The sequence below is a fragment of the Rhinolophus sinicus genome, linkage group LG03 (genome assembly GCF_036562045.2).
Source record: "Rhinolophus sinicus isolate RSC01 linkage group LG03, ASM3656204v1, whole genome shotgun sequence".
In the NCBI taxonomy this organism is placed as follows: domain Eukaryota; kingdom Metazoa; phylum Chordata; class Mammalia; order Chiroptera; family Rhinolophidae; genus Rhinolophus; species Rhinolophus sinicus.
In genome coordinates, this window is record NC_133753.1 from 78,554,182 (window position 1) to 78,580,670 (window position 26,489).

The following is a 26,489-nucleotide window of genomic DNA, read 5'->3' on the forward strand; positions in this document are numbered from 1 at the left end:
ACTAGCTAATTTATAACTTTTAATGCATTAAGTCGCTAGTCTTCGGTGAATAACTTTGAAATAAGAAAAGTACATGAATAATTAAAATACGAAAAAGTAGAATATGATTAAATATTGAGAAAGTCAACATATAAGGTTTGTATATAAAAATATTCTTAAACTTTTTTTAAAGTACCATTTAGGGGCGGCCAGTTAGCTCAGCTGGTTAGAGCGTGGTGCTCTTAACAAGGTTGCCAGTTCAATCCCCACATGCGCCACTGTGAGCTGCGCCCTCCACAACACATTGAAACAACTACCTGACTTGGAGCTGAAGGATCCTGGAAAAACACACTTAAATAAAAGTTTAAAAAAAAATAAAATTTCCCATAAGTCACAAATGAAAGCACACAATGAAAAGACATTCTTTTTGTATCCTTTTAGTCTTTTTCCAAATGTTTAATATTGTAGCGGGGGGAAAAAAACCAAAGTAGGTAAAGAGAAAAATAAACATATATACTAATTTTTATTCATTTAAGTTTTGATACATTCCAAAAGAGCCATGATGATAATCACATTTCAGTTCGACAGTAACGCATTGGTTTAGAACAGCTGCCAGAAATACTAGCAGCTTTGGAAAAACTTGTTCTTAAATTGAGAGAGAGATAGAGAGAGAGAGAGAAATACAGAGAGATCGAGAGAGAGAGAGAGAGAGAGAGAGAGAGAGAGAGAGAGAGAGAAAGAGAGAGAAAAGTGACCCTTTAATTTGTTCATTAAGTTGAATCTTCAGAAAACAAAAAAGCTAGTATTTTTAAACAATTTCTGAAAAGTTTTAGTGTTTCACCAGAAATGACAAACTGCCACTTGGATTTTTATGCTAGATGACAAAATTTCTCAATGTACACACACGTAATTTTTTTTGCAATAGGCATTCAACTAGAATTTCGCCACAAGTTTTCTTAATGTTACCTTCTAATTCCATTTGCAATTCCCTTCAAAGAAAAAGGATGATACTACCCTGGTGAAGGAAAAAGTTGAGATAGTAATACTTAACATTATTTTTAAGGACAACTTTTAATGAGTAATGCAGTTTATCCTCTGTTGAACATTTTGTGGAAACATGTATGGCTAAATAAGAATGACAACACTACTAACAAATTCATATTTAATAAAAGTAATAGGATGTTTAAAGAAATGCTTTAAAACTGCATCCCTGGGTTCTTTTTTTGTTATTTTGCGTTATCTAACAAATTTATTTCAACAATTTTTTTATAACCAAATACGATGAAATACTTAGAAAGGCTTTCTTAATAGTGTTAAATTATTCTAATCTTACTAGAATATAAATAAGCAGTACAAAGTTCAAAAGAACAACATAAAAATGAAGGACTCACTGTGAAATCATCATTTCCTAGTTTAATGATGGAGCGTAAAGTATTGCACTTTATTATTCAACATAAAATAATGTAGCCAACAGTAACATACAGGTACACAATTTAATATTTATTATATGCATTTTATATACATTATTTTGCAACAGCTGTATGTTTGCTATGTGGTACAATCTTAAAAATTTGCTGATTCATAGTTTGTAAAACAAAAACCTTACAAAACTCGCAAACTGATCAGAAAAGTTTTTTGGAAGACTAGAAAAAATATTTTATTGTCTTAATCATGCATTACACAAACAAAATCTTCAGTTACACCATAAAATTAAGCACATCTGGAAAAAATAAAACAGGGATAACTAGTCCCAACACTGATTTCTGTATCCTGATTCAACTATTTTTGTATCCTATTTGTAATGTAAATAAAAATTTACTCCAAATATTTTTAAACAAGATAGTTTTGTTTGGAATCATGGTAAACCAAGATATGTATCTGGGGGGAATCACCTTGGTATGTAACTTAAACTATAAAATATTCCATTTTTAGTCTATTTTAGACTATTCAATGGTTCCAAAATAGATATACAGGTTCCTTTAACACATTAATAAAAGGATAAAAAGACCAACAAAAAGTGAAATAAATAATAGGCTATTAGCAAGATGGATAATCCTTGATAAATAAACTTGTAAATACAGTAAGATGTACAAAATATCACATAGTGATAGAATGCCAAGATTAGTTTTTTTTACTTTTTTAAGAGTTCATTTGGAGTACTAAACCCCACTGTTTTCATTTTAATACACTTAATAGTCCCCGGTTTATGAAGACAATTATGTGATGATGAAGGTGATTTAGCATCTTATGGAGGACTTAGCTGAGCTGTATTAGGCAAAAGAAGGAAAGTGTGGTTACACGGCAGCGGGTCAGTGAGATCTCTGTGTTTTAGGGTTGTATAATGCAGGAAACTTCAATACAATCTTGAGCACTGTTGTGACAGGCTAAATATATAAAAAGACTTATAAAAACTAGAATTTTATCCAAACATTTTGTGCAACTAATGCTAAAATATTTTAAGTTAAATTTTCTTTTCTTTTTTTTTTTTAAAGCAAAATAAGTTTAAAAGGGAATCTGTGGCATTCAACTGATGAACAGAAGATCACTAAGAGATGAAAAAAACTACTCTTGGAGCTCACTTCCCCCCAACAAGAGCACCACATTCCTAACCCTAAGGCAGCACACAGAGTCCAAAATAAAAGTCCTTTTGCAAGATCAGACTCCACATTGGCTTAAAGATACCTAAAAAACAGAAATACGCTCAGTTCATATCCAGTATAGGCCACAAATACTGGAGTCCTTTTTTTCTGTCCCACAAAATACAGTAATTACAATTAAATTAATGAGCCTGACATTAAGATGTGATTCCCACCAATTTCTGCCTGCCCTAAATAGCCTTCATCAGGCAGATCACATGTAGTGTCATATCAGTAACCTTTTTTGATGGCAGTGATGTAGACCCTCTTTCTGTCCAAGCCAATCTGTAGTTATAATGCAAGTTTCTGTTGATTCACACAAAAACTTTGGCAAGGGCATCAGCCCCTGCACTGGCAATATATGCTTTTGATGGATGGAAAGCAACATCATAAATTGATTCATCTAATTTCTTCCTATGTGCTGTTATTTCTTGCACACAAGTCTTGCTGTCCAAATTCCACAATCTAATAGAACAGTCATGGCCTGTAAAAGAACAAAGTGTGACTGAGTAACAATTCTCTTATAAAGTTTGTGGGCAATACAAGAAGTTCAGACTTACTTCCAGACATCAAATAGATTCCATTAGGATCTACTGCTAGGCTTGTAACAGCATCCAAATGAGCTACCATAGAATGGATCATTTTACCTAAATAAAACATAACAGAGAAGATTAAGTTCTAACAAACAGCTACTAACTTGAGAGATCAGCAACTATAAAACATCGACATAAAAGAGACAATCACTACAGCAAACTTTTTTATTGTGATAAAATATACCTAACATAAAAGTTACAATTTTAACCATTTGAGAGGGTACAATTCAATGGCTTTTAGAACATTCACTGATGTGCAACCATCACCATTAACTAGTTGAGAACATTTTCATCACTGCTAAAGGAAGCCCCAAACCTATTAAGCAGTCACTCTTGTTTTCTCCAGTCCCCCAAGTCCCTGGTGACCACTAATCTGCTTTCTCTATGGATTGGCCTTTTCTGGATGCATCATGCAAATAAAATCATACAACATGTGGCTCTTTTGTGTCACTTAGTATAATGTTTCCAAGGTTCATCCACTCTAATATCTTAAAGAGAATTTTAATTCTAATGAAGAACTTTCCCAGTTACTTCTTATAAAGATGTCTGTGACATGAATTTGACAGTATTTGATAGAGGAAAACATAATGACTATAGGGTTGCACCAAAGGCTTAAGATCAGGTAAACTGGAATTAAAATGAAATGAGAAAGGATCTTTCTCATTAAGAGATATAAAGATTATTTTATCGACACGGTTGATGATAAATCACTAAAGAATATATTCCTACCTAAAGATTCTAGTATAATCAAATTGATTTATCCTTTGAAATGTCAATCATTTTACATAGTAGAAACAAGAAAGGGGAGGAGGGTGGAAGTATATTAGAGAAATTATTCTGGATTTCCCCATAGTAACAAAAACACTATTTTGGAAAATGTAACTTAATGAATACCTTCGCTGAAGATTTGGCAAGCAAATGGGATTTAAGGGCAAGTTGAAATTAAAAAACAAGTTGTGAACACAAAGTTGTGTTGCACAAATACTTTGGAACAAGGGCATTAGCCTCTGCACTGGCAATATATGCTTTTGCTGAATAGAAAGCAACATCATAAATTGATTTATCTAAGAAAGGAATAAAATAGCAAATACTGATACTTTAAAATTTTCCTCCCATTTCAATCAGCAGAGTCTTATTCAAATACCTGGGTTGCTCCTAATGAGAGATGGAGACCTTCTCCAGAATTCTAATTATAATCATCTGACATGCTTCTGGTCCCCTGATGACATATCACACTGGAACACGAACTAGACCTACTTTTGTGATGGGGCTACTTTTGCTATGGGGCTAGAGTTGTTAACCTGAATATAAAACCACAACACAATCAAGTATGCAAAAAGTTTCTCTGAAAAACATAAAACGTCCTAGCATTTTCTGGTAATACTAACACCATGTTTCTCCGAAAATAAGACCCAGCCGGACCATCAGCTCTAATGCGTCTTTTGGAGCAAAAATTAATATAAGACCCAGTATTACATTATTATATTATATTAAATTATATAAATAATTATATTATATTATTATTATATTATATTATATTATATTAATTACACTACACTACACTACACTATACTATACTATACCTGGGTCTTATATTAATTTTTGCTCCAAAAGACACATTAGAGCTGATTGTCCGGCTAGGTCTTATTTTAGGGGAAACACGATACCAGTTGAGGACAAAATTAAAGTTTCTCATCATTTCAAACCACATTTGTCTGATTAACAGAATAATTTTAGAGATTCTTCTCCACTATCCTTGAAGAACAGAAAAATCATGCAACTACTATCTTTAATTGCTTATTCCAACATAATTGATTTATCAGTTCTAGAATCCATTTCTCTCAGAATTTCTATTTAAAAATAAAAGAAATCCCAGAGTATGAAACTGTTGGCCTCCAGGACAATAATCTCAAAACAACAGGGTTTTAAGTAACAAACATCATTAGCTTCCCTAAAAAATGTCAAACCTATGATGGTAACTCTTAATTCACAAGTCTAGTTCTGAATTCTCTCCTGAGAATGATCCCGTATGTCCTAAATTTAACATGTCTTACACCAAAGAATGCTTTCATTCAAATAGCAGACCGATCCATTTCTTTAAGGGTGCTATAATTTTCCAAGTTTAACTCCCAACTCTCCTGCCTGTACACTAAATGAGTCCTCACTGATATGTTGTCAATTTAGAGTCAACCCTTCCTCTCCACATACTCACTTCAAAATGTGAGAGACTCCTCCCACCTTCATTGGACAACGTACAAAGAGGTGCAATGCTGAACCAAGTTGGATGCTGGGCTTCCACTGGTAACCACAGGAGTCAGAGCTTCTAACCCCTCCCAAGAACTAACAACCCCTCCTTCAGCAACACTAATTTGTAACTTCTCACATTTAACCAATTTCACTTTGGCCCCATGTCTCTGCTGCCACCCCTCGTCCCCGACCAAGATTAATTCTTTCCTCCTATAACTGATGAAATAGAGGATGCATGCAGTCACCTGTTGTCCCCTCCCTGGCACCTTAAGCCCTTTGACTTAGTACTGTGGGCCCCTATGAAATGGAGAAGAAACAGACTGATGTAAAACATATAGGCTCTACAAGCAAACTACATGGGTTTGAGTCTCAACCCCTGCATTTTTTCTGTTGTGTAACACTGTACAAATTTCTTAACTTCTTTTAAGCTTTTTAGTTAAACTGTAGGACGAAAATAATAGTACTGCATATGCCTTACGGAGTTATTAGAAGAGCAAATGTTAATATTATGTAAATCAAATAGAACAATGTCTCACAATAAGTAATACGCCATTAGTTTATAAGCTACAAGAGGACAGGGCATGTCTTTGTTTTGCTTACTGAGCACTGAGAACTGTGCTAAGGATATGGCAGATACTCAGTCAATTTTGCTGAATGAATGAGTTCACAACCAATCAGGATCTTCTTCCCACAAGTCCTCCAGGTCCCTCCCCTATACACCTTCTCTCCTAGACTCAGTCACTAGCTAAGTCTCGTAGGCACAGTACATGGAACTTAAATTTGTATCTCCACTAAAATTTTAATAATCATGAGCCCCAAAGACCTCTCCGCAGTAAACAGAAATTGAAACTTTTAAATTCTTTAAAGTCAAGGATCTCCCATATAGTACAACTTAAATAATCTTTCTAAACCAATTTTGCAAACCCCTGCTCAAATATTTTAAGTGGGTTTCACAGTGCAGGGCATAAACCAAAATCATCATTCTTAGCCTGGCTCTGAGAAGTCCCCCTGAGTAGATTCTGTTTTCCTCCTCCAATCTTACCTCTTTGGCTTTGCCTATAAAAAACTTCTGCATGAGCCCAAGCTCCTACCACCATGCTTCAACAAAATAGGCCCTGATCTGAAATTTCTACTACCTTCCTCACTTAGAAAATATATCTTACCATTCCTTCAACGCAAAGCTCAAACCCTCACTCTGTGAAGACTCCTTTATCTAGCAGGGCTCCTCTTCTGCACGTATGTGTGTGTGCACACACTACACACATCCTATTTCTCCCAGACAACAGGCATTCTCCAGAAAGCAGAAACCACATTTTCTACACGATAGTAGCCAGTGCAGTACAGAGTACAAAATGCTAAATACATTTCTGTTTTTAAAATCTAAATATTCATTGAACCCATTCATAGTATTGATTTCTATAATGTTTAAAATGAAAAATTCAGTAAATTTACTAACTCAATTGATAGAATAATATTCTATTAATAATTTAGCTAGCCAGAAAATACCAGTTATGGGGCTATGCTAGTTTATCACATTTAAATGAATTACCAATTTTCAAAGAAGGATTTCTTTGAAAACAATATATGTGAATACAGTTTAATTTAACTCAATGTTGTATGTGTATGTGACTGTGTGAGAGTGAAAGTGAGAGAGATTGATTTAGAAAGAATTTTTTCCATTGCTTGGAGCCTATTGCTTCAGTTATCTTCAGATAAAGTACTAGACTAGTTAACAGAAATAACAAAATAAATTGGTAGCACTTACAAATAATTTGAAAGGCTATAGGCTCCTTACTTGTTATTAAAATATTATTACCACTCTTTCTTGATTTCTTTTCAGTAAAAAAGTTCGACTCACTTTTTGCTTTTAATACAACTACTAAAATTCCTGAACTTTCCCATACAAGTGCATATCCTCAATAACTACTAAAAGAGAATCTTTTTAGAAACAAAGGAGATTATCTCTTTGCTCTTGAAGCTGGAGAAGATCTTTAGCTTCATAAAAAATGTTCAAAGAATTGATTTGATAAGGTGTTAAATTGAGAACATTCACGTGAATATGAATCGTCTTTCCTGTGCAATACACACCTGGGACTATCCATTCTCTTCTCAAGTGTTCTACTGATTTAAAAGGAATCTATCCATGAAAGTGTTATTTGAATAAAGGGATTTATGTTAAGACTCTAAACACTAAAAATTATGACCATGTCCTATATAACCTTCAAAGAGAAATCTATAGTTCTGATTCGCTGTCTTGCTTGGTAATTTGTTCCCCTGCAATAATCTTGCAACTAACATTTAAGTTTCTTATTTGGAAGTCTTTGAATACCCCTGTTTTAGCTTCTCCTCAAAGAAGCCTCTCTAGCTGTCAGATCTTTCCTGAAAGAGCAAACGATATTTTATGTAGTATTCTAGGCAATAACAGATGAAACAGGGGTCCTTAACGTAAAGAAACAACCCAAATTAAAATTTGATTTGACTTTTATATAACTGGCAAGTTTCCTGACAAGAAATACTGGGAAGATAACAATAAATCAATTTCCACTATATCATTTCATCCACCAAGAAATAATTTTAAGAACGTATCTGAAACACCAAACACCAGAAAGACACCTCTTCTGCTATACTAATTCACAACAGAATCTGAAGGAAAAAATTTCAAATGGAAGGGTTTGTATTTAAATGAGGACATGAAGAAATAATAGGTAGGCAAGGTATTATATATATACTTAAGGATAACAGTTAACATATATTATGAGTGTGCAACATTAAGTAAAGCAAAAATCTGAGTTATTAATAAAATGGTTTAACTTGGCAATTTTGAAGTCAAAAATCCAATATATCTTAAATGAAAGAATGTTATTTTTGATCACCTCAAATTTACAGAATATGATTGTAAAGAAAGTAAAACAACCTACTTACCCGTTTTATTGTCAAAAAATTTGATGTGTCTATCTTCATGAGCAGTTATTGTAACAGGAAGTGTGGGATGACTTACTACTCTGTTAATGTGATTATTGGATTGCAAATCTGAAAAGTAAAGGAAGATAATGCACTAAAATTCAAACCTTCAATTAGAAACTAAATGATAATTTTTTCAGACTTAACAAAAACCAAAAACCAAAGCTTTCGTATATTACAAACTAAGAACAAAATTAGGGCTCTCAAGTGATACAATTTCTTTAAAAAAAAAAAAGTTTAAGCTATTATGTCCTATTATATGGACAGGACTAGGCTCAAGTTTAGGAAACAATATAAGTATTTTAATGCAGACTGTCAATAGATGTGGTTTAAAATTGTTAAAAGACTTAAAAACCAAAGATCAAGCTCTTAATTTTTGATTAGAGATGAGGGAGAACAGAGAAGATTCAAAACAAATGGGAAAACATTACAATGTTATTTGACTTTAAGTAAATCAATCATTCCACATGTATACATGAACTCTTAACCGAACTTAAACACATTACCAAAAAACCCTGTGAGAGTGTGTGTGTCTAATTACCTATGTAAGAAGCAAGAGAGGCACTAGGGTTGAAAAGACACTGAGACAGACACTACTTTGATTATAATTTGGTTTGAGATTTGATCATGGAACTATGTAAATGTTTTACATCATTATAAAATTATTTTTTTAAAAAGTCACGAAAAATCAAAAGTAAAATTAAACAAATGAACTTAACTGCATATCCAATTGGTATAAGCACAAATAAATGAAATACTTCAAAGCATAGTAATTAGACTGCCCATCCCTGGTGGAATGAGTATACATTAAGTACAAAATACTAGCTGCCATCCAACTGTTGTGGTGGTTTTGGTATTATTCTGAAATGACTACATGTGTACTGTGGGATAAATAAAACGAGAAATTACGATGATTTTGCTGAAAACCAGGAGTTTTGGTATAGTTAAAATGAGGTAAAGACATGAACTCAATGAGATAAATCTGAATTTGAATTGGAAGTATTTGTATGAATTTATCAGTGTTTTTCTTTTTAAAAAATGCATATGTGGCTCTGTCCACTGAAAAAGCCTAAACTAATGACCAACTCAAGAACCATGAAAATTATGAGGACCAACCCAATAGCCTAGCACCTAGACTGTAGTATCTAAATGCCATTTTCCATTAAAAGAAACCAGAGCTCCTTAGATATAAATGGCTGATTTCAGATCTGGGGCACAAAATGAACAAGATGAACATAGAACTCTTATCATATCAGAAAGAAAACTATCAATGACTACCAGGGTTGTGTCAAAAAAAACTCAGGAGCCAACTTGATTAAACTCCCACTAACCAAAGATGAAATAATCTGAGTAGTAATAAAGATAATACCTGCAATGGATTGAAACACACCAAATACATTTATCTCCAAGAGATTATAATGATAATAAAAACAAACAACACCCAAAGCCTCTGGAGGATGCTGAAGAACCACTTCATTATTATTTTGAAAACTGGTAAATAAGGGAGGGAATCAGTAATTTATCACACCTTTCCTTTATAATCTCTAACTCTAAAGCAACCAAACTGCTGATGAGGGGTGTTCCTTTTTATAGAAACATTCTACCTAATAAATGGAGAAGTAATGATAGAATTAGAAAATCACTTTCAACAGCTAATGAATCAATAGACCTATGTAATGATCATCAAGACTGAAAACATAAGAAAAAAATAAACTAGAAAATATTTACTTCTGATGAAAGTTCACAAATTTCTATGAAGTAGTTTTGTCAAAAAAATTTGAAAACTTGAAAATGAAGACAATTAAAAACAATGAACCTGAATTAGCATAAACCTCTAGAACTATTGCCAATTTATAGGAAGTAAATGAACAGAGGAGCATGTTAAATGATACCCCAAGGACACAACTGGCAAAATCCAGACTGTGGGAAATTCTATTAAGACGAACTACACAATTTCTTCAATTAAAAAATGCAAAGGAAATAAAAGATGGAGGGGGAACCTACAGGTGAAAAGCGACTTGAAAGACCGATTGCCAGTCACAAATACATGGGCCTTATTTGGACTTGTATTTAAATAAATTGTAAAACATATACCACATCATACATTTACAACATTGGCCATTTATACATAATTATTGGAGCTGGATGAGTTCTTCAGGCTCATTATTTTTTTACTTCCACATGTAGGAGGTCTGACAATTAAGTTCGTGAACTTGTTGCAACAATGTTGCTAACCGTTTTTTATATCAGAGGGATTATTCACTATGAATTTGTACCAACTGGATAGTTAATCAACTTTACTGTTTGGAAGCGCTGAAAAGACTATGTGAAAAAGTTAGGCGATCTGAACTTTTCGCCAACAATTCATGGTTCTTGCATCACAACAATGCACCAGCTCACACGGCACTGTCTGTGAGGGAGTTTTTAGCCAGTAACAAATAACTGCATTGGAACACCCCCCCTACTCACCTGATCTGGCCCCCAATGACTTTTTTATTTACTCAAAGATAAAAGAAATATTGAAAAGAAGACATTTTGATGACAATCAGGACATCAAGGGTAATGCGACGACAGCTCTGATGGCCATTCCAGAAAAAGAGCTCCAAAATTGCTTTGAAGGGCGGACTAGACGCTGGTGTCTTTGAAGGTGACCATAGTGATATTCAGAAGTGAGGTATGTAGTACTTTTTCTAAGATGAGTTCGTGAACTTAACTGACCTCATATTTCCATTAAATATTTAAAATTATTCTGTTTGTTTTCAACTTTACATTCTCTACTCACTCCTCTATCACCTTATACCCACCCACCCAAGCTTTTAAGAATAATTTGAGGAAATGGTAGAAATAATGTAAATAAGTACAATTATAACACACTGAAGCTATTTTTCTACCCAAAATTCAAATAGTCAAAATATGAAAATTAAAAGATCACTCTCTATTGTGTAGTAATTCATTTTAGTTTCAAAGAAACCCATGAAAACTTACCAGAATCTATTTGTGATGAAAGCATCACCAATGATTGTGATGTTTCTAAATCGTAAATTACTGTACTACCAGTGTTGAAAGAGGTAACCATATGAGCTGGATCACAGCCTATAAAGTCAACCGATGTAGGTATTCCATGCTCTGAAAGGAGCCCAAAGAGATACAGTGTAAACACAACATTTTAGAAATCTCTGCTTTTCGGGTAAGAAAAAGGAATTAGAATATTCTTGAAATGTTAATAATGAAAAAGAAAGCACTTGTGTTAAGATGGTGAGCTGTAATAGGTAACTTCCCCTCAATTATTTAAAGTTTTATAACATCTATTTAACATATAAGAAAAATATAGCTAGAGGGCTCTTAAAGTGAGAGCAGACATGTACAAAAGTTATTTGTTCTATGCATTTTCTTCTAAGAGAGAAAAAAAATACTGACTGAGTCTTTTGGTCCACTTGCCAATGACAAATTATAAAATGATATAAAATTATGAAAATTGATAAATTATAAAACGATAAATTAGCATTCTCACATCACTGTCTGGGGAAATTGTTCACCTGGCTGAGACCTATAAGCCTTATCAAGTTGCTCATACAAGTCAAAATTTCAGATCTGTGAAAATGAAGCATGGACTCTGGAATTCACTGATGCAGTACTATCCTCAAGTGGCCTGAGCAGCAACTTCTCTCTTTAACATAATAGAATGAACTAGCCAGATCAATGCACAACTAGATTAAATCTGGAGTCAAGCAATTAATTACCTGGATGAAGCTAGAAACAAATATCTAAATGAATTTTTACCTCTAAAGCTTGGGTAATTGAAAAACTATTAGAATCACTAAGGTATCTAAGAGACCCAATAAAATTAAGCATATAAACTATTCACCCAATATGTTTTAAAACAAAACATACTTTTTAATAAAAATAAAAGGTCTGACTTTAAAAAATAACTTGGAAAATAAGACTAATACAGGTATATAAATATATGGATTATCACAAGGTAAATTGGTTACAGCCTTTTTTGACTGTAAAAAAAAGATTTGAAAGGAAAAGATTTGAAACCATGCATGTAACTCAGTTTGTACTTCTAGTTACGGGTGCTATTGCAATGATTATGGCTAGACTTCTCAACCACTGTGCTCACACATGTTTCCAGCTGAACTTGAGACTAATCCCTGCAGTCTCTCTAGGCAGCTGCCTGAAGCAGGCAGAGGGTCTCATGCTGTCCCCATGAGTAGCCTCATCTGTCTACTCCACTTTTACATACAAATAGTTTTATTTTTTAAAGAAGACGTGTCCTGAAAAAGGTGAAAAAAAGCACTGAGCTACAGGTTATATGTGCAAAGCACCTTTCTTGTTTATGTAATAAAAAAAGACAAAAAGATTATCACAAGCTTTATAAAATTCTTTCAATGTACCTCTCGGAGTAACAAAGAAATAGTAAATCAGTTGCTTTGTCCTTTTTTTTTTTTTTTTTAAATAGAGGCAAAATTTACTTACCCTTGTCTCCATTGTAAGTGCAAATACATGGCAATTTTTCTTGTGGATTCCATAACCTAACAGTGCCATCTGCTGAACAAGACAGTAATTGATTTTTTATGCCACTATAAGCAAGACCCCAGACAGCATCTGTATGAGCAACTAAAGTGCCAGCTAGAACATTTGGCTCTGGGAAGAAACAAACAAACAAACAAAAATTAGCCAAAATAAGTTTAATAGAAATGCTTTGTTATATAGCAATAACTTACCACATAATTAAGTATAAGACTACACATACCAACTATAAAGATAAATCAAAGTGTATACAATGGCCATCTCTTCTAAGTTGTGGAGTTACAGGTTATTTTTTCCTCCCACCCATACATTCCTGCATTTTTGCAATTTTCTGTAAGGAACATATACTTTTTTAAAAACTACTTTATTGAACTATAATTCCCACGCCACCAATTTAAAATGTACAATTCAATGTTTTTAAATATGTTCACAGAGTTGTGTCATTACCATACCAACATTAGCACACTTTCATCACTCATTAGCCATTTCCCCCAAATTCTTCCTCCCTCCCTTTCCACATCTACTGTTTCTACAAATTTGCCTATTCTGGACATTTCATATAAACGACCTTTTGTGACTGGCTTCTTTCACTTAGCATAATGTTTCCACAGTTCATCAGTATTGTAGCATGTATCAGTACTTCATTTCTTCAGTTTTTGAGTAATATTCCATTGTATAGATATACTACATTTTATTTATCCATTCATCACTTGATGGACATGGTGGCTAAACATTATGAATCCTTTTGTTCTGCAATCCTGTTTCTCTAGTAAACTCCCACCTTCCACAGATATTTCTTATCATCTCTGCAATTCACACAGTTCCCAACCTCCTTCCCTAATGAAAGATTATCGGGTGGCCGGTTGGCTCAGTTTATTGGAGCGCAGTGTTCATAATACCCAGGTCACCGGTTTGATTTCCACATAGTGGAAATGAGCAGTGTGCTGAGCCCTCCACAACTAGATTGAAAAAAAAACGACTTGACTTGGAGCTGATGGGTCCTGGAAAAACACACTGTTCCCCAATAAAAAAGAAAAAAAAAGAAAAAAGAGAGAGATTTTCTCTCATACTTCATTGAGAAAATACAGCACTGAAATAGAAGCCCTCCCCATCTTCCTGCCTCCCAAACTAGAAATCTGCTAGTGTCTAAAGCAGGGGTGTCAAAACTGCAGCCCGCGGGCCAACAGCGGTCCGCAATCCATTGTTAACTGGCCCGCAGCGAATTCCAAAAATATATTTAGTTTACTTAAATAAACTAGGTGAGGCAATACGTACTTCACCCTGAGTGAGTGGCCCGGCTGTTTGTGTATTTTACCGCATATGGCCCTTGGTGAAAAATGATGAAAAAAGTTTAGACACCCCTGGTCTAAAGCTATCTTCACTGCACTTGCAGATACAAGTAAGGAACTGTCCTCCTTCCCATCAAAGACTAATTCCATCAGGTGATTCTGGATTCCATTCAACTCACTAACTTGCTTTCATGTTTCCCTAGGACACAAATTCTCCTCCTCCTTGGGATCCACAAGCAAACAAATAAGCTCCAGCATCTCACAACATTAAAAAAAAACCAAAAAACCTTCATTACCTTAAACAGTAGGAGAGCGTAGAATAAATATGCCTTTTTATGTCCCATTTACTCTCCAAATCACTCTAACATGATTTCTAATACCAACACCACACCAAAACAACCCTTGCTAAAATCACCAATGATGAACTCTATCCTACCACAAACTTAGTAATATTTTTCTTTCTTTGATCATCTCTCCTCCTCTCCCCTCCTCCTCCTAAGCACAGTGTTTTTCATCCATAAAGTGTGTATTGAAAGGTTACCCAGAGGTCCCTTCACCCTCTGGTTTTAGCCCTAGCAATCAACCTCGTTCTGGCTGGCCAAACCTGGGTAACCTATGTCACTTATAAAAAGGAACCTTTCTATCCTCATATTATTAGACCTCTCAGTGACATTTGAAAGTGCAGACTGCTTCCTTCTTTTCAGAATGGTTTCTTCTTTTGGTATATTTCCACACTCTCCTGCACTTCCTCCAACGTCAAAGGCCAGTCCTTTTTCAGTTTCCTTTGTTGGCTCTCTTGCTCTAACCACTTTCCCAATATCAAAGTCCCTTCTCTTCTTTCTCTATACAACACACTCTCCATGTTATACTATGCATTCTCATATCTTGATATTGATTTTACCTACTTGATAATGCTGTCTCTTAACATGCCTAAAAATCGAACTCACCATCTTTTATCTTCTCACACCTGTTCTGCCCATTTCACTAAATGCTACTATCACATATGTAATCACTTGTGTCCAAAAGTAGTGATGAAAACATTCTGAATTAGATAGTGGTAATGGCTGCACAATCCTGTAATATAGTAAAAACTACTGATCTGTATACTTCAAAAGGGTATTTTGAACTACATAAGCTATTTCTTAAAGTTTAAAAGATTGTTCCTTAAGTTTTGTTCTTTTTTATAACTAATGCTGAAATTAATCAATGCTTTAATTAATATAGTTTATTTTTTGGACAGCATAAAACTACCATAAAGTACCAGCTTAAATATTTATGGCATAGTTAATTTTTCTCTTTAATAAAGCAATGGAGTGCTTTATTGAATGGAAGAACTAAACGAGGACATTAATATATGTTTAAACAACCTTATAATAATATTTGAGGTATTTACTTTTGCCAGCTCCAGTCACTTAAAAAAATACATCCTGAACCTTTTACTTACCATATGTATCATATGGATCCACATTAGGGCTCGGCATATTCCACCATTGGATGGTCGCATCAATACCACCACTAAAACACTGTTCTCCATTAGAACTAATAGCTAATGATAGAACAGGACCACTATTATAGGGAAAGAGGGAAAAAATTATTTATAAAGCCTAAGAAACAATTTATATCTGCATCCCCCAACCTCTGAATATATGTGGTATCTAAAAACTGGTTAAGGTAAACATGTACATTTGAACAGTACTGATTATATTCTCACTAATACAATTATTAATCAAATAAAACATTATTCAACTATTGTCTTTCTTAATACAAAACAAACATTAAAAAATCACAAGGTTTGAGGATTGATAAATAATAGTTAACAATAACTATGGCTATTGATTAAGTATTAATTCAATGAAACTTACATGTGGGCCCTGAATGTGTAGATAGGCTCTACATCTAAAGAGGCACTCCTAAAAGGGGGAAAGAGGTGGGGAGGAGAAGACAATTAAACAATCATACATCACTGGTTGATATTCAAGAGTCATTAGTTAAGATCAAATGAACACATAAAAGACATGGGACCATAAAGAAGAATTACTTGTAATTATTAGCAAACTTGGAAGAAAAAAACACAGGATAACATTAAAATATTTACTTTTTGGCAGGAACTGTTTTTTGTAAGTTCCAAAGTTTCAGAGTATGGTCCTCAGAAGCAGTAACCAACACAGGTTCTACAGGATGAAAAGCTAATGCCCGTACTCCATCAAAATGACTACGTAGTGTATACTTGGGGTTCCATGTCTTTCGAAAGGCATCTTTATTGGCAGGCAACTAAAAAGAAAGAGCACAATATTTAGTGGTAAAAGTAGTAAATTGATAGGCATGTGGAATTTTTGTTTCTTGGTTTGGTCTGTTTAAAACATATATTTAAAACTGCTTTGCTAAAATGTCCAGTAGATATTTAATGTACCTTAAAAACTATAATAAACCTTTATCATTTAATAAGAACTAAAAAGAAAATTTCACTAGCTTTCAAATACCTAGATCAAATGAGGAGTCCCTTAATCTCTTTTACCTAATCATCAGGCTAAACCTAAAGGTCCTATTAAATGTGAGTGACAACACCAAAAAAACTACCATGTAGCAATACTTTACATGAAAACAATAAAAATTATATAAATTACTAGCAAAAATCCAAGGGTACAATATTAATAATAAATTGTTATTATTGAAAATTAGCATGTGAATTTTTTAATGGCAGCAAGTTACTTTCTAAAAGTCTAAGAATATTTTCATCCCGTTTTCATTATCGTTGATACTGATAAGAGGTTAATTTTTACCTTCATTTCTCCATCTGTAAAGATAGGCTGTGAAACCTCTTCCAAAGTAGTCAAAAGTTTACTAGAATTTATTTCTTTATGTACTTTAAAATTTTAATAAGAACAATTCAGCCCACCAAGGCTGATGTCTCAAAAGCATGCTAACATTAAGTGTAAAATGTAGAAAAACTGAATTAATTAAAAAGGAAAAAATTAATTTGCTGAAGAACTGCAAATGCATTAATACAAAATCTAAGTATAGTTAACTCTCAATTGAGTCTTTATTGTCTATAAAAAATTTAATCCACGACTAGTTTCACCTCTAACGCCATCCTTCCATCCTACCTCTGTCCTCCCCCATCCCTCAAATGTAGGACTAAGTATTCAGGAAATGGCAAGCTAACTTTAACAATTATCCTTAAAAAAAAAAATAAAAGTTCAAAAATAAAACTTGCTTTTTAAGAAGTATCCTGAAGGCAAATAAGTGATTCAGGTTCTCTACTTTTCTCTTATTCGCACCAAAATATGGCTTAATTTGAGTAGGTAATTGAGAGTTGACTACTCAAGATAGATATTTATCAACCAGTATTTTAAGGTAATCAATCATCCCAGACTCCTAAGGAATCCACCACAATATCTAAGAAAAATTTAAACACCACAAAGAGAATAGTTATAAAGAAGTCACTTCAACATATTGAAACGCTTAAACTTATCTTTTCCATGCACCTTGACATTAATTCTGTTTTATAAGTGTTTCCAAAAATTAAGGAGCCTTCTATTAAATCATTAAAAAATTAAAAATAAAACTGCACTTACATCATAACTATAGTCTGCATCATTTGTTACCGTCAAGTCTGCAAGGTCTCCAAGGCCCAGTACACTTAACAAAACATCATCAGAACCCATAATAAATGACTTGCCTCCTCCAGATGGAAACGTTATTGGTTCAGCTATAAAGAACAAAACCGCTTCTTAAATGCTGAAAAATCATACAGTACAAGACAATATTGTGGGGGGAATGTAAGCACTTAACAGTTACAATACAGTAATATAATTTTTATTTTCCCACTTCCCTCCTTATTTCTTCCAAAAACCCTGTTACTGAGTAGCAATAAATGAGTGTTTATTTAATAAAGAAACTGCAACATAATCTTCCACAAATCAAATGTACACTAGATCTATTACTCCAGGTTGGGAGGTGGGGCACAAAAGCTTTGTCGATTTAAATCAGTTATTACTTCGGTACAATTAAAACTATAGTATTTTTTAAATGTTATAGGTTATTGCGAAGTCTTTTTGCTTTGTATCATATTTGCTTAGATGTGCTAGGTATTCAAGTCCCTGATAAAAATTAATATAAGCACTCAAATATAGGTGGTCGCCAGTCTGTAATCCAGTGTATCAGTTTACTGAAATGAAGCCTTAAATTGCTTAGATTCCTCCAATAACAATGGTCTAGGAAGAGAGCAGTTCTACCACCAAAAATGTCGATTTCCTTTCTGTAAAAGATTAATCCATACGATATTCAGAATGTCTTCCAGCTTTCAAGCTGTGGCTATGACCTTTTTATTTTAACTTCCCTTTTATTTACCATGATACTTCTAAAATAACTAATCTATATCAACTAACTATAGACTTTAAATTTCTGCTACTTGGAACAATTAAAATCAAATACTGCCATAATTAGAATAATTATACTAATACATATTTTGCGTTAACAGTTATAGTACAAACAAAATTCTCAATATCATTCAAACATGCTTTGAAAGCAAAATTTTAATCTTAAAATGCAAGAAAAGTACACAAGTCATTGTAATACAAAACAACTCAACATATCAAAACACTTTTAAAATTCATGAGCAAATTTAAAAGGGAAACAAAAACTCAAGCTAATTATCAATTTAAAAAAATTCCTATGAATAATAAATTTAATATACTACAGGAAACGTAACAGGTATAATGAAATTTGTTAGTCATCACTAATACTACTGAAAATAATGCTGAGAAGGTACAAGGCAACTTCTCCTAGATACAAATACTACAGCAAAAGTAAAATTCATCTTTATTTAGAATATCTTATTATTTATCTAAGAAAGCTATAATATCAAAGTAAGCTATATAATTTGACCTAAATCAAATCCTAAATGAGATTACTAAAACTAAGTAAGCTATAATATCAAAGTAAGCTTTATAATTTGACAAATAAGGTCCTAAGTGACACTGCTAAAATGTTGTGAGCCGGCAACTAATGTAAATTTGATAAAAAATATGCATATGGATACTAATACTATTTAATGTTTCTTTTTTCTTTAAATTTTTTTAAAATTAAAATACAGCTAACATACAATATATTAGTTTCAGGTATAATCTTTCAATGATTATATTTATTGAATCGGAATAATCTGTAGCACTCACTGATTCTTCCTACCAATATCTAGTAAGCAATTATTGGTAATACCAGAAGCAGTTAAGAATGTTGAAATCCATAGTTTAAAATTATGTTTAAGAACAATTATATGAAATTCATTAGGTAATATTCACTCAAAGAATTTTTAGCCAGTACAAGGACAGATTTTTCTTTTAAGCTCCTAATTTGTTTGTAAGACAAGTTAGAACAAAATGCCACAATTCCTCCCACTCACAATTACACACTCAATAACACAAATCTTGATAAAAGCCTACTAAAGTAACTTTAACATACTAGCAAATTATTTTGCATTATCATTATTTGTGCACAGATATTTCTAATCAGTTGTTGACCAATTTAGGGGCATGTGAAGGGAAGTGCCTGGGCAGTATTAGCTAGTTATACTGGAGTTTTAGATTAATTGTATCAAACAAAAAGTTAGTATTATACCCCTTTCTAATTAATCATATGACTACATTTCTCTATCTCTATATACACAGATATTTATTTACACATAGCAACCTATGCTGCTTACTCAGTATTTATTACATCTATATCGATGTGAAAAAAATCTTTTAAGCTACATTTCTACTTTCCATAATCACCCATCAACACTGTGCATGTGGTAATCACAGTAAATATTCAATTTATTTGCCCTTGTTTCCTCGCAGAGGGAATTAATTTGTATTCTATAAATTCATTTTCTTAATGTTAATTAATTACAGCACGATTCCAAAAGCATAAAAATGTCATTAGTAATTCAAATAAAATTTATTAAAAGCAGTTTTTAATGATGGAAAATATGACACTCTTTATTTAATAGACTAAGGGATTTCACCAAGCAATTTAAGAATACTATTATCATATTTGCATTTTCCTTTATGAAAATCTTAAGAGTATAAGATGGGATCTTCACAAGGTCCTTTATGTACTTCTATAACTAATCCTTCTTTATAGATACCAACGGCCAAGGAAATCTGAAGCTAACATATCAAACTCTTCCTTTAGCTTTCAATTTTATCAAACCTAAAGAACACAGCCCAATAACTGATTCCATTTATACTAACATGACATATCTTAAGTCTATTAAAAACAGTCTGAACAGTTGTAATGCAGAAGTTTCTCTTTGAAAACAGACATTTTTTCTCTATAAACTGAGGTAAGACACAGGCTTCATCAGGAAAGCATGAAGCTGGAAGTTGTCACTGAAAATGAGAGATTACGAACTCTAACGTCTCCTTCTTAGCTCTAAGTTGAAGCTGAATTTGAATCGTCTAAAATAAATTCTAAGATCTACCCTTTGAAAAATATAATGAGGTTTGCGCTTAACTCCCCATCTCCTCCTCCTTCCAGCATTAAGAATTAGATCACTGACTTACATTCTCTTCTTTAAGAAGCACCCATATACATAAGCACGCACAGAGAGCTCTAAATTGGTTTAAGTGCAAAATCTTCAGTTTAAATGTACAATGCAAACTACAAATATTTTAGGAAGTTTTCCTCTGCATTATTTGGTGAAATAGATCAAAAGCTAAAGAAGCTAAACTACCACTAAAATGCATAAAATAAAAAATAATGGAGTTGGTACGTGTATTTTAGAAAATACTTCCTGAAGTAAAACAGGAAAATAGATCAATAATAGAAATGAGATCTAGAAAAATTAAGACTATTTTACTTTTCCTGTTGCTTTTCATGCTTTAATATGTTTTGGGTTTATTATTTTAGTGATTTTATCTATTCTTCCTCAAATTTTCTTACAGATTATGATTGAGTGGTAAATGCATACAGAGATGACTGTAAAAGAAAAAAAGGCAAAATTATTTAACTTTAACTGTACGAAAAATGTGCTATTAGAGAACTCGTAAAAGAGAATGAGATGCATTTAAAATTTTTTGACTGGGGCATCAAACAAATTCCATTACATATCAAAAATAGAAACATCAATGAAATTCAATCAATATGCTAAATTATTAGATAATGAATAACCTTATATATACCTGACATATCACAATAAACCTTTGGTAAGAATTCAGTCTTATTACTTAGAATTGTAATTATCAGGACCTAGAATTATAAATTACTCAAGTATATCTACATATCGTCAGCTAACATCAATTCTGGAAGTAATGCCTGAGTAGTTCTTTATTTCCTACACATTTCTAGTTTAGGCAAATTTTAGAAAATTCATTACCAAGTAGTATATACTTGGTACCAAGTTAAAGAACAATGATGCTGCCTTATTCTACATTGATTAAAGCAGGCACTGTTACATATAATTTTAGAAATAATATACACATAAATTTCCAAGTACAACGTCTGTCACTTATTTGTCTAATATGTGGTAGCTGTTACTAGTTGTTCAAATTTAAGCAAAATTACTAAATAGTTCTTTTCCATTACGTACTTATTTTAAAGTCTTTTTAAAAACAATTTTCCTGCTACTAGATCTATAAGCTAGATTTCTGAGAGACACTCTAAATTGACCCCTATAATAGAAACAACTCCACGTAACATTAAAAACAAAAACAAAACAGAGACATAGAAGCCAAAAATTTCAAAATCCTTAAGACAATTACACAAAGAGCTTGCCCAACACCTTCTCTGAAGATCATATAAGATGATCTTCAGCATTCTAAAACAGCAGCAAATTTACAATATTAAGGATATGTGATCTGGAATTAACGTCTTCTGAAATGTAAATAAACACAGTAGCTAAATTTTGTACCTTCCTCTGCTCTTGCACCTTCATGATCAGTCATTCTAGTAGAGGCTGACCTAGACTGATTAATGATTCCTGAAGGGATGTGGGGCAGCTCATCATCTCCCAGATCAGCTATCATGTCGTAGAGTTTTGTCCTGTTGACCCCTGTAAATTAATGTCAGCAGCAGAGGTTCATTTAATGGCTACCGCTTGACTTGCTCGTAGCCTTTAAAACCAATTTACTAACAAACAGGATTTTTAAGAAGTTCCAGTTACAAAAATCTCAGATAATTAAAGATGTCTTCAATTTTTCACACACACCAACCCCAAAATATTAACGTGATTTAAATATTTAAGATATTCATTTTCTGTGAATATGTGTATACATATATATACATAAAATTGAGTCTTCTGTCACTCAATCAAAGTTCTGTAAACTAACAAGACACAAAAGGTAAACAGAGGAAATTTTGGTGTTTAAGGTTAATATTCAAGTGTAAAAAATAAAGCATGAGTTTTTCCAACTTAATTCATTCACTATTTTGAAAAGTTAAAGAAATAAGTACAAATGATTTTTATGAGGGTGCAACAAACAATTAACTTTCCCTGGTGTTTATGTGGATATTTTCCTGCCACATTCGAACAAATCTGTCATTAACAAACCAACCCCAATTTTCCTCTAAATATTTTTTCACTTTTCCCAAATATGAAAAACCTGATTTACCCATAAGCTCTCTGATTTTCTCATATAGTATGGAAAGTCAACACTGTCACAGGCCATACATTTAAGGGGAAATTTTCAGCTGTTGCCTGGATAATTGAGGCCAAAATAGAAAACTCAAAAGCACCTGCAGTACAGTGGGATCTCTAACTATGAACTTCAGAGAAGCATCTCTTACGTATTTTGAAAGAAAATAGTTTTAAGAATGTTAGAAAAACTAATTTGCAAAGACAAAAGAAAATGCTTCCTAGTCAATATAAAGTAAAAATTAAAATAGGCAAATCTAAGGTTATACATTATGACCTTATATTTACTAATGTCAACATTAATGGACTATGCAATTATTAAATTTCACTATAGCTATTAGAATATTAGTAACTATATAGGAACTATCATTCATCTATGTGTCCTTAATAAAATGACAGGTAGTGAGATGGTAAGACAATGAAAATAGGTAGAATCTTATACATTTATTAATAAGCTCTATTTTACAGTAATCCCTGACATTTTAGAAATGCTTATGCTTAAGCAACTCTACTTCTGTACTTGACATACAATATGTCAAGTAGTCTGAATTTTCTAAAATAATTATAATGGAGAAACTTGGTATAATTTGAGGATTTTCCCCGACAATGAAGTGACTGTCAACAAATTCTCTAATAAATGAAAAACTGTCAACTGGATGTCTAACCATCAGTTAAAATCAACATGAAAGAAAATAAATGTTATCCTTTCTCACAAAATAGCTCTCCTTTATAATTTTCCCACTTACGAGTATCACCTCCATTGATTTGATTTCTGTTCTTAAAATTCTGTAACTACATCTCAATAATTCTTCTTCAACTTACAAAATAGGGGTAGGGACTGTTTTTAAAAAGAATCCTCCCTTCAAGCAATCTTCAGGTTAATCTCTTTGTCTCTATTGACTTTATTCTAATCAAAGATTTCATTCTTAGGAATTACTGCAATAGATTCCTAATTGGTTTTCCTATCTCCCAGCTCCAATCAATTCTGAGTATCGCATTTATTGTATCACCCTTACTCAGAAACCACAGTGACATTTCAACACTCTTTGGATTAAGGTTAACTAACATCTTGTACTTAACCTTGCAGGTGCTTCATGATCTGATCCTATTTTTCCATCCAATCTCATCTTTTAATGATCCACAATATAAATCTAATTTTCCAGTCAAAGCAGTTTCCCTATAGTTAAGTATCAACATTCACTAAGGTTATTTCTACCATATTGTGTCCTATCTGTCCTCACCTATTCCTCACAAAGGTGAGACTGCACGTGTGCGCACGCTCCTATCCTCTAATGTGCACCTCAGCCTACCACAATTCTACCCAATTCTCCAAACCAGTTCTATCTACTGTGAAGCCTTTATTGATCTTTCCCTGCTCATTCTTATTATTCTTGTGTGTACCCTAAAATTGACTTTATTAGATATTATCTTATAAATAATTTCATCATATGACAGCTAAAATCAAATACAATAAAGGATTAGTTTGTCATTATAGATCATGTGAAGTCATACTCTTCCTGACACATAGACTGGGACATATGGAAGGAAAGAAAAGTCAGAGACAACATGAAAGTTACTGTTCAAAGTGAGGATCCTAAATTACATAATTATTACTTTTTTTTTGCATTAGTCTCTATGTAACATAGTGACAAGCTTAGGAAAAGCTGTCAAGTCCCTGCTTTAATTCTAGTTTCTCAAAAACTGTTTAAGGATTAAAGCAGATTTCATAACCAGATATATACCATGTTTCCCCGAAAATAAGACCTAGCCAGACAATCAGCTCTAATGCATCTTTTGGAGCAAATATTAATATAAGATCCAGTCTTATTTTACTATAAGACCCGGTATAATATAATATAACATAATATAATATAATACCGGGTCTTACATTAATTTTTGCTCCAAAAGACGCATTACAGCTGATGGTCCGGCTACGTCTTATTTTTGGGGAAACAGGGTTAACAGTCTTATCTAGCATCTACTTTGTAAAGCATCTTTCAACTGTAAATTTAATGCATCTTCAAGTTCTTTCTAATTCTATCCAATATCCTAAATAAATGTAAGAAAAAGCAATTTCAAATAAAACATCTGAAGTGTGGATAGCAATGAGAAAATTGTTAATGGTATTAGTGTAATAGAATAATATATAATATCAATAACAAAGTATTATAACAATACTCAAAAGCATAACTGAAGACTCATGAAACATTAATTAAAAACTGATTCTCAGTTATTGCTAAAATCCATAGAATACTTTTTCTAATTTTTATAGCAAGAAAAACATTTCTTACCATTATGAATTATAAAACAACCTACTCAACCTCTTAACCATGACCATCAAATCTATACAAATGCACAATCTAAAGATTACAGGACAACAACAAAAAATACTAACTACACCATGTATAAACCAATTTACTATGGACTGACAACCGTTGTTAGGGGTTTTATACATCCAAGCTTACAGACAACTTATGACATATGAAATTTATCTTTCTATATACTCTCTTATTCTAAGTAAAACAGTATTTTTTAAACAAATCTAACGTTTTCTCTTTCTCAAATGTTCCTTCCCTTTGTTAATCATATATTCTGAAGTGAAACCAAGTGTTGGCAGGCAATCTGGAAAAGATAATTTTATTTTAGAATAAGAATTTAGTTATCCTTCTTAGATCTGTTCTATTTTTGACTACCATTCCAATTAAAATAAAGCTTTCACACAACTGTCATCTTTTTAAAAATGATACAATATTAAGGAAAAACAACTAATTTAGCTGCAAAGTGATTCTGCAGTTTAAAAAAGCACACTAAGGGGCAGCCGGATGGCTCAGTTGTTAGAGCGCGAGCTCTCAACAAGTTTGCCGGTTCAATTTCCACAATGGGATGGTGGGCTGTGTCCCCTGCAACTAAAGATTGAAAACGGCGACTGGACTTGGAGCTGAGCTGCATCCTCCACAGCTAGATTGAAGGACAATGACTTGGAGCTGATGGGCCCTGGAGAAACACACTGTTTCCCAATAAAAATTAAACAAAAATAAAAAAGCATACTGATTGAAAGCGCATAGATCTGATATTTTCTGTCATCAAAATGCCTAAATTATTTTCTTCGGGGAGAACAACAACAAAATCAGTTAAAGAACTCAATGGTCTGTGTTAAAAGTATATTAAGCCAGAAATATAAAACAACTGCATCTCTTAGGTGAAAGTAATATTCCTTTATTATGAAACAACTGTGTTTTTTTCTTTTATTTGATGCAGGAGAGACAATATTAAACTGCTTATGGGCTCTTTGAATTTATATTCTCTCTTAAATAGAAGCATATTAATCATCACAGATATTTTATAGTGTGCCAAAGTGTTTTGTAAAGCCCACTGAAGGTTATTGCTACAAAAGAATAATTTCTCCTTTAGTGTATTAAAATGCCTAATATACAGATATTTGGACTAAAGTCACACTTTAAAAAATATTCCATTTTCTGGTGACATTCTGAAATCTCAAATCTGGAATAGCAAATGAGAAATACTAATATGAAACCTAAAAGAAAGAAAACTAGAAAATGATCCAGGGATACTCACAATTTACTTTAAAAGAAATATATAAAAGTTAAGACTTCCCCTCTCCAATACACTGATTGGT

At 32.8% G+C, this 26,489-nt stretch overlaps 1 protein-coding gene across 4 annotated transcripts in view; it reads right to left on the reverse strand.

Annotated features, from left to right (window-relative positions):
- Nucleotides 1-1,372: 1,372 nt before the first annotated feature.
- The window catches only part of STRN3 (striatin 3), a 92,464-nt gene continuing 67,347 nt past the window's right edge, over nt 1,373-26,489 (reverse strand). For 2 of the 4 annotated variants that reach the window (XM_019754512.2, XM_019754513.2), the window contains 10 exons: nt 22,130-22,270; nt 17,814-17,947; nt 16,334-16,509; nt 16,101-16,148; nt 15,683-15,804; nt 12,896-13,063; nt 11,402-11,542; nt 8,378-8,485; nt 3,176-3,262; nt 1,373-3,099 (listed from right to left, as the gene is read on the reverse strand). In XM_019754512.2, the coding sequence (XP_019610071.1) occupies nt 2,930-3,099; nt 3,176-3,262; nt 8,378-8,485; nt 11,402-11,542; nt 12,896-13,063; nt 15,683-15,804; nt 16,101-16,148; nt 16,334-16,509; nt 17,814-17,947; nt 22,130-22,270 (1,295 nt within the window). In that variant the 3' untranslated portion in view covers nt 1,373-2,929. The remainder of the gene's footprint in view (nt 3,100-3,175; nt 3,263-8,377; nt 8,486-11,401; nt 11,543-12,895; nt 13,064-15,682; nt 15,805-16,100; nt 16,149-16,333; nt 16,510-17,813; nt 17,948-22,129; nt 22,271-26,489) is intronic. The other 2 variants (XM_019754514.2, XM_074328122.1) reach the window with 1 other exon arrangement.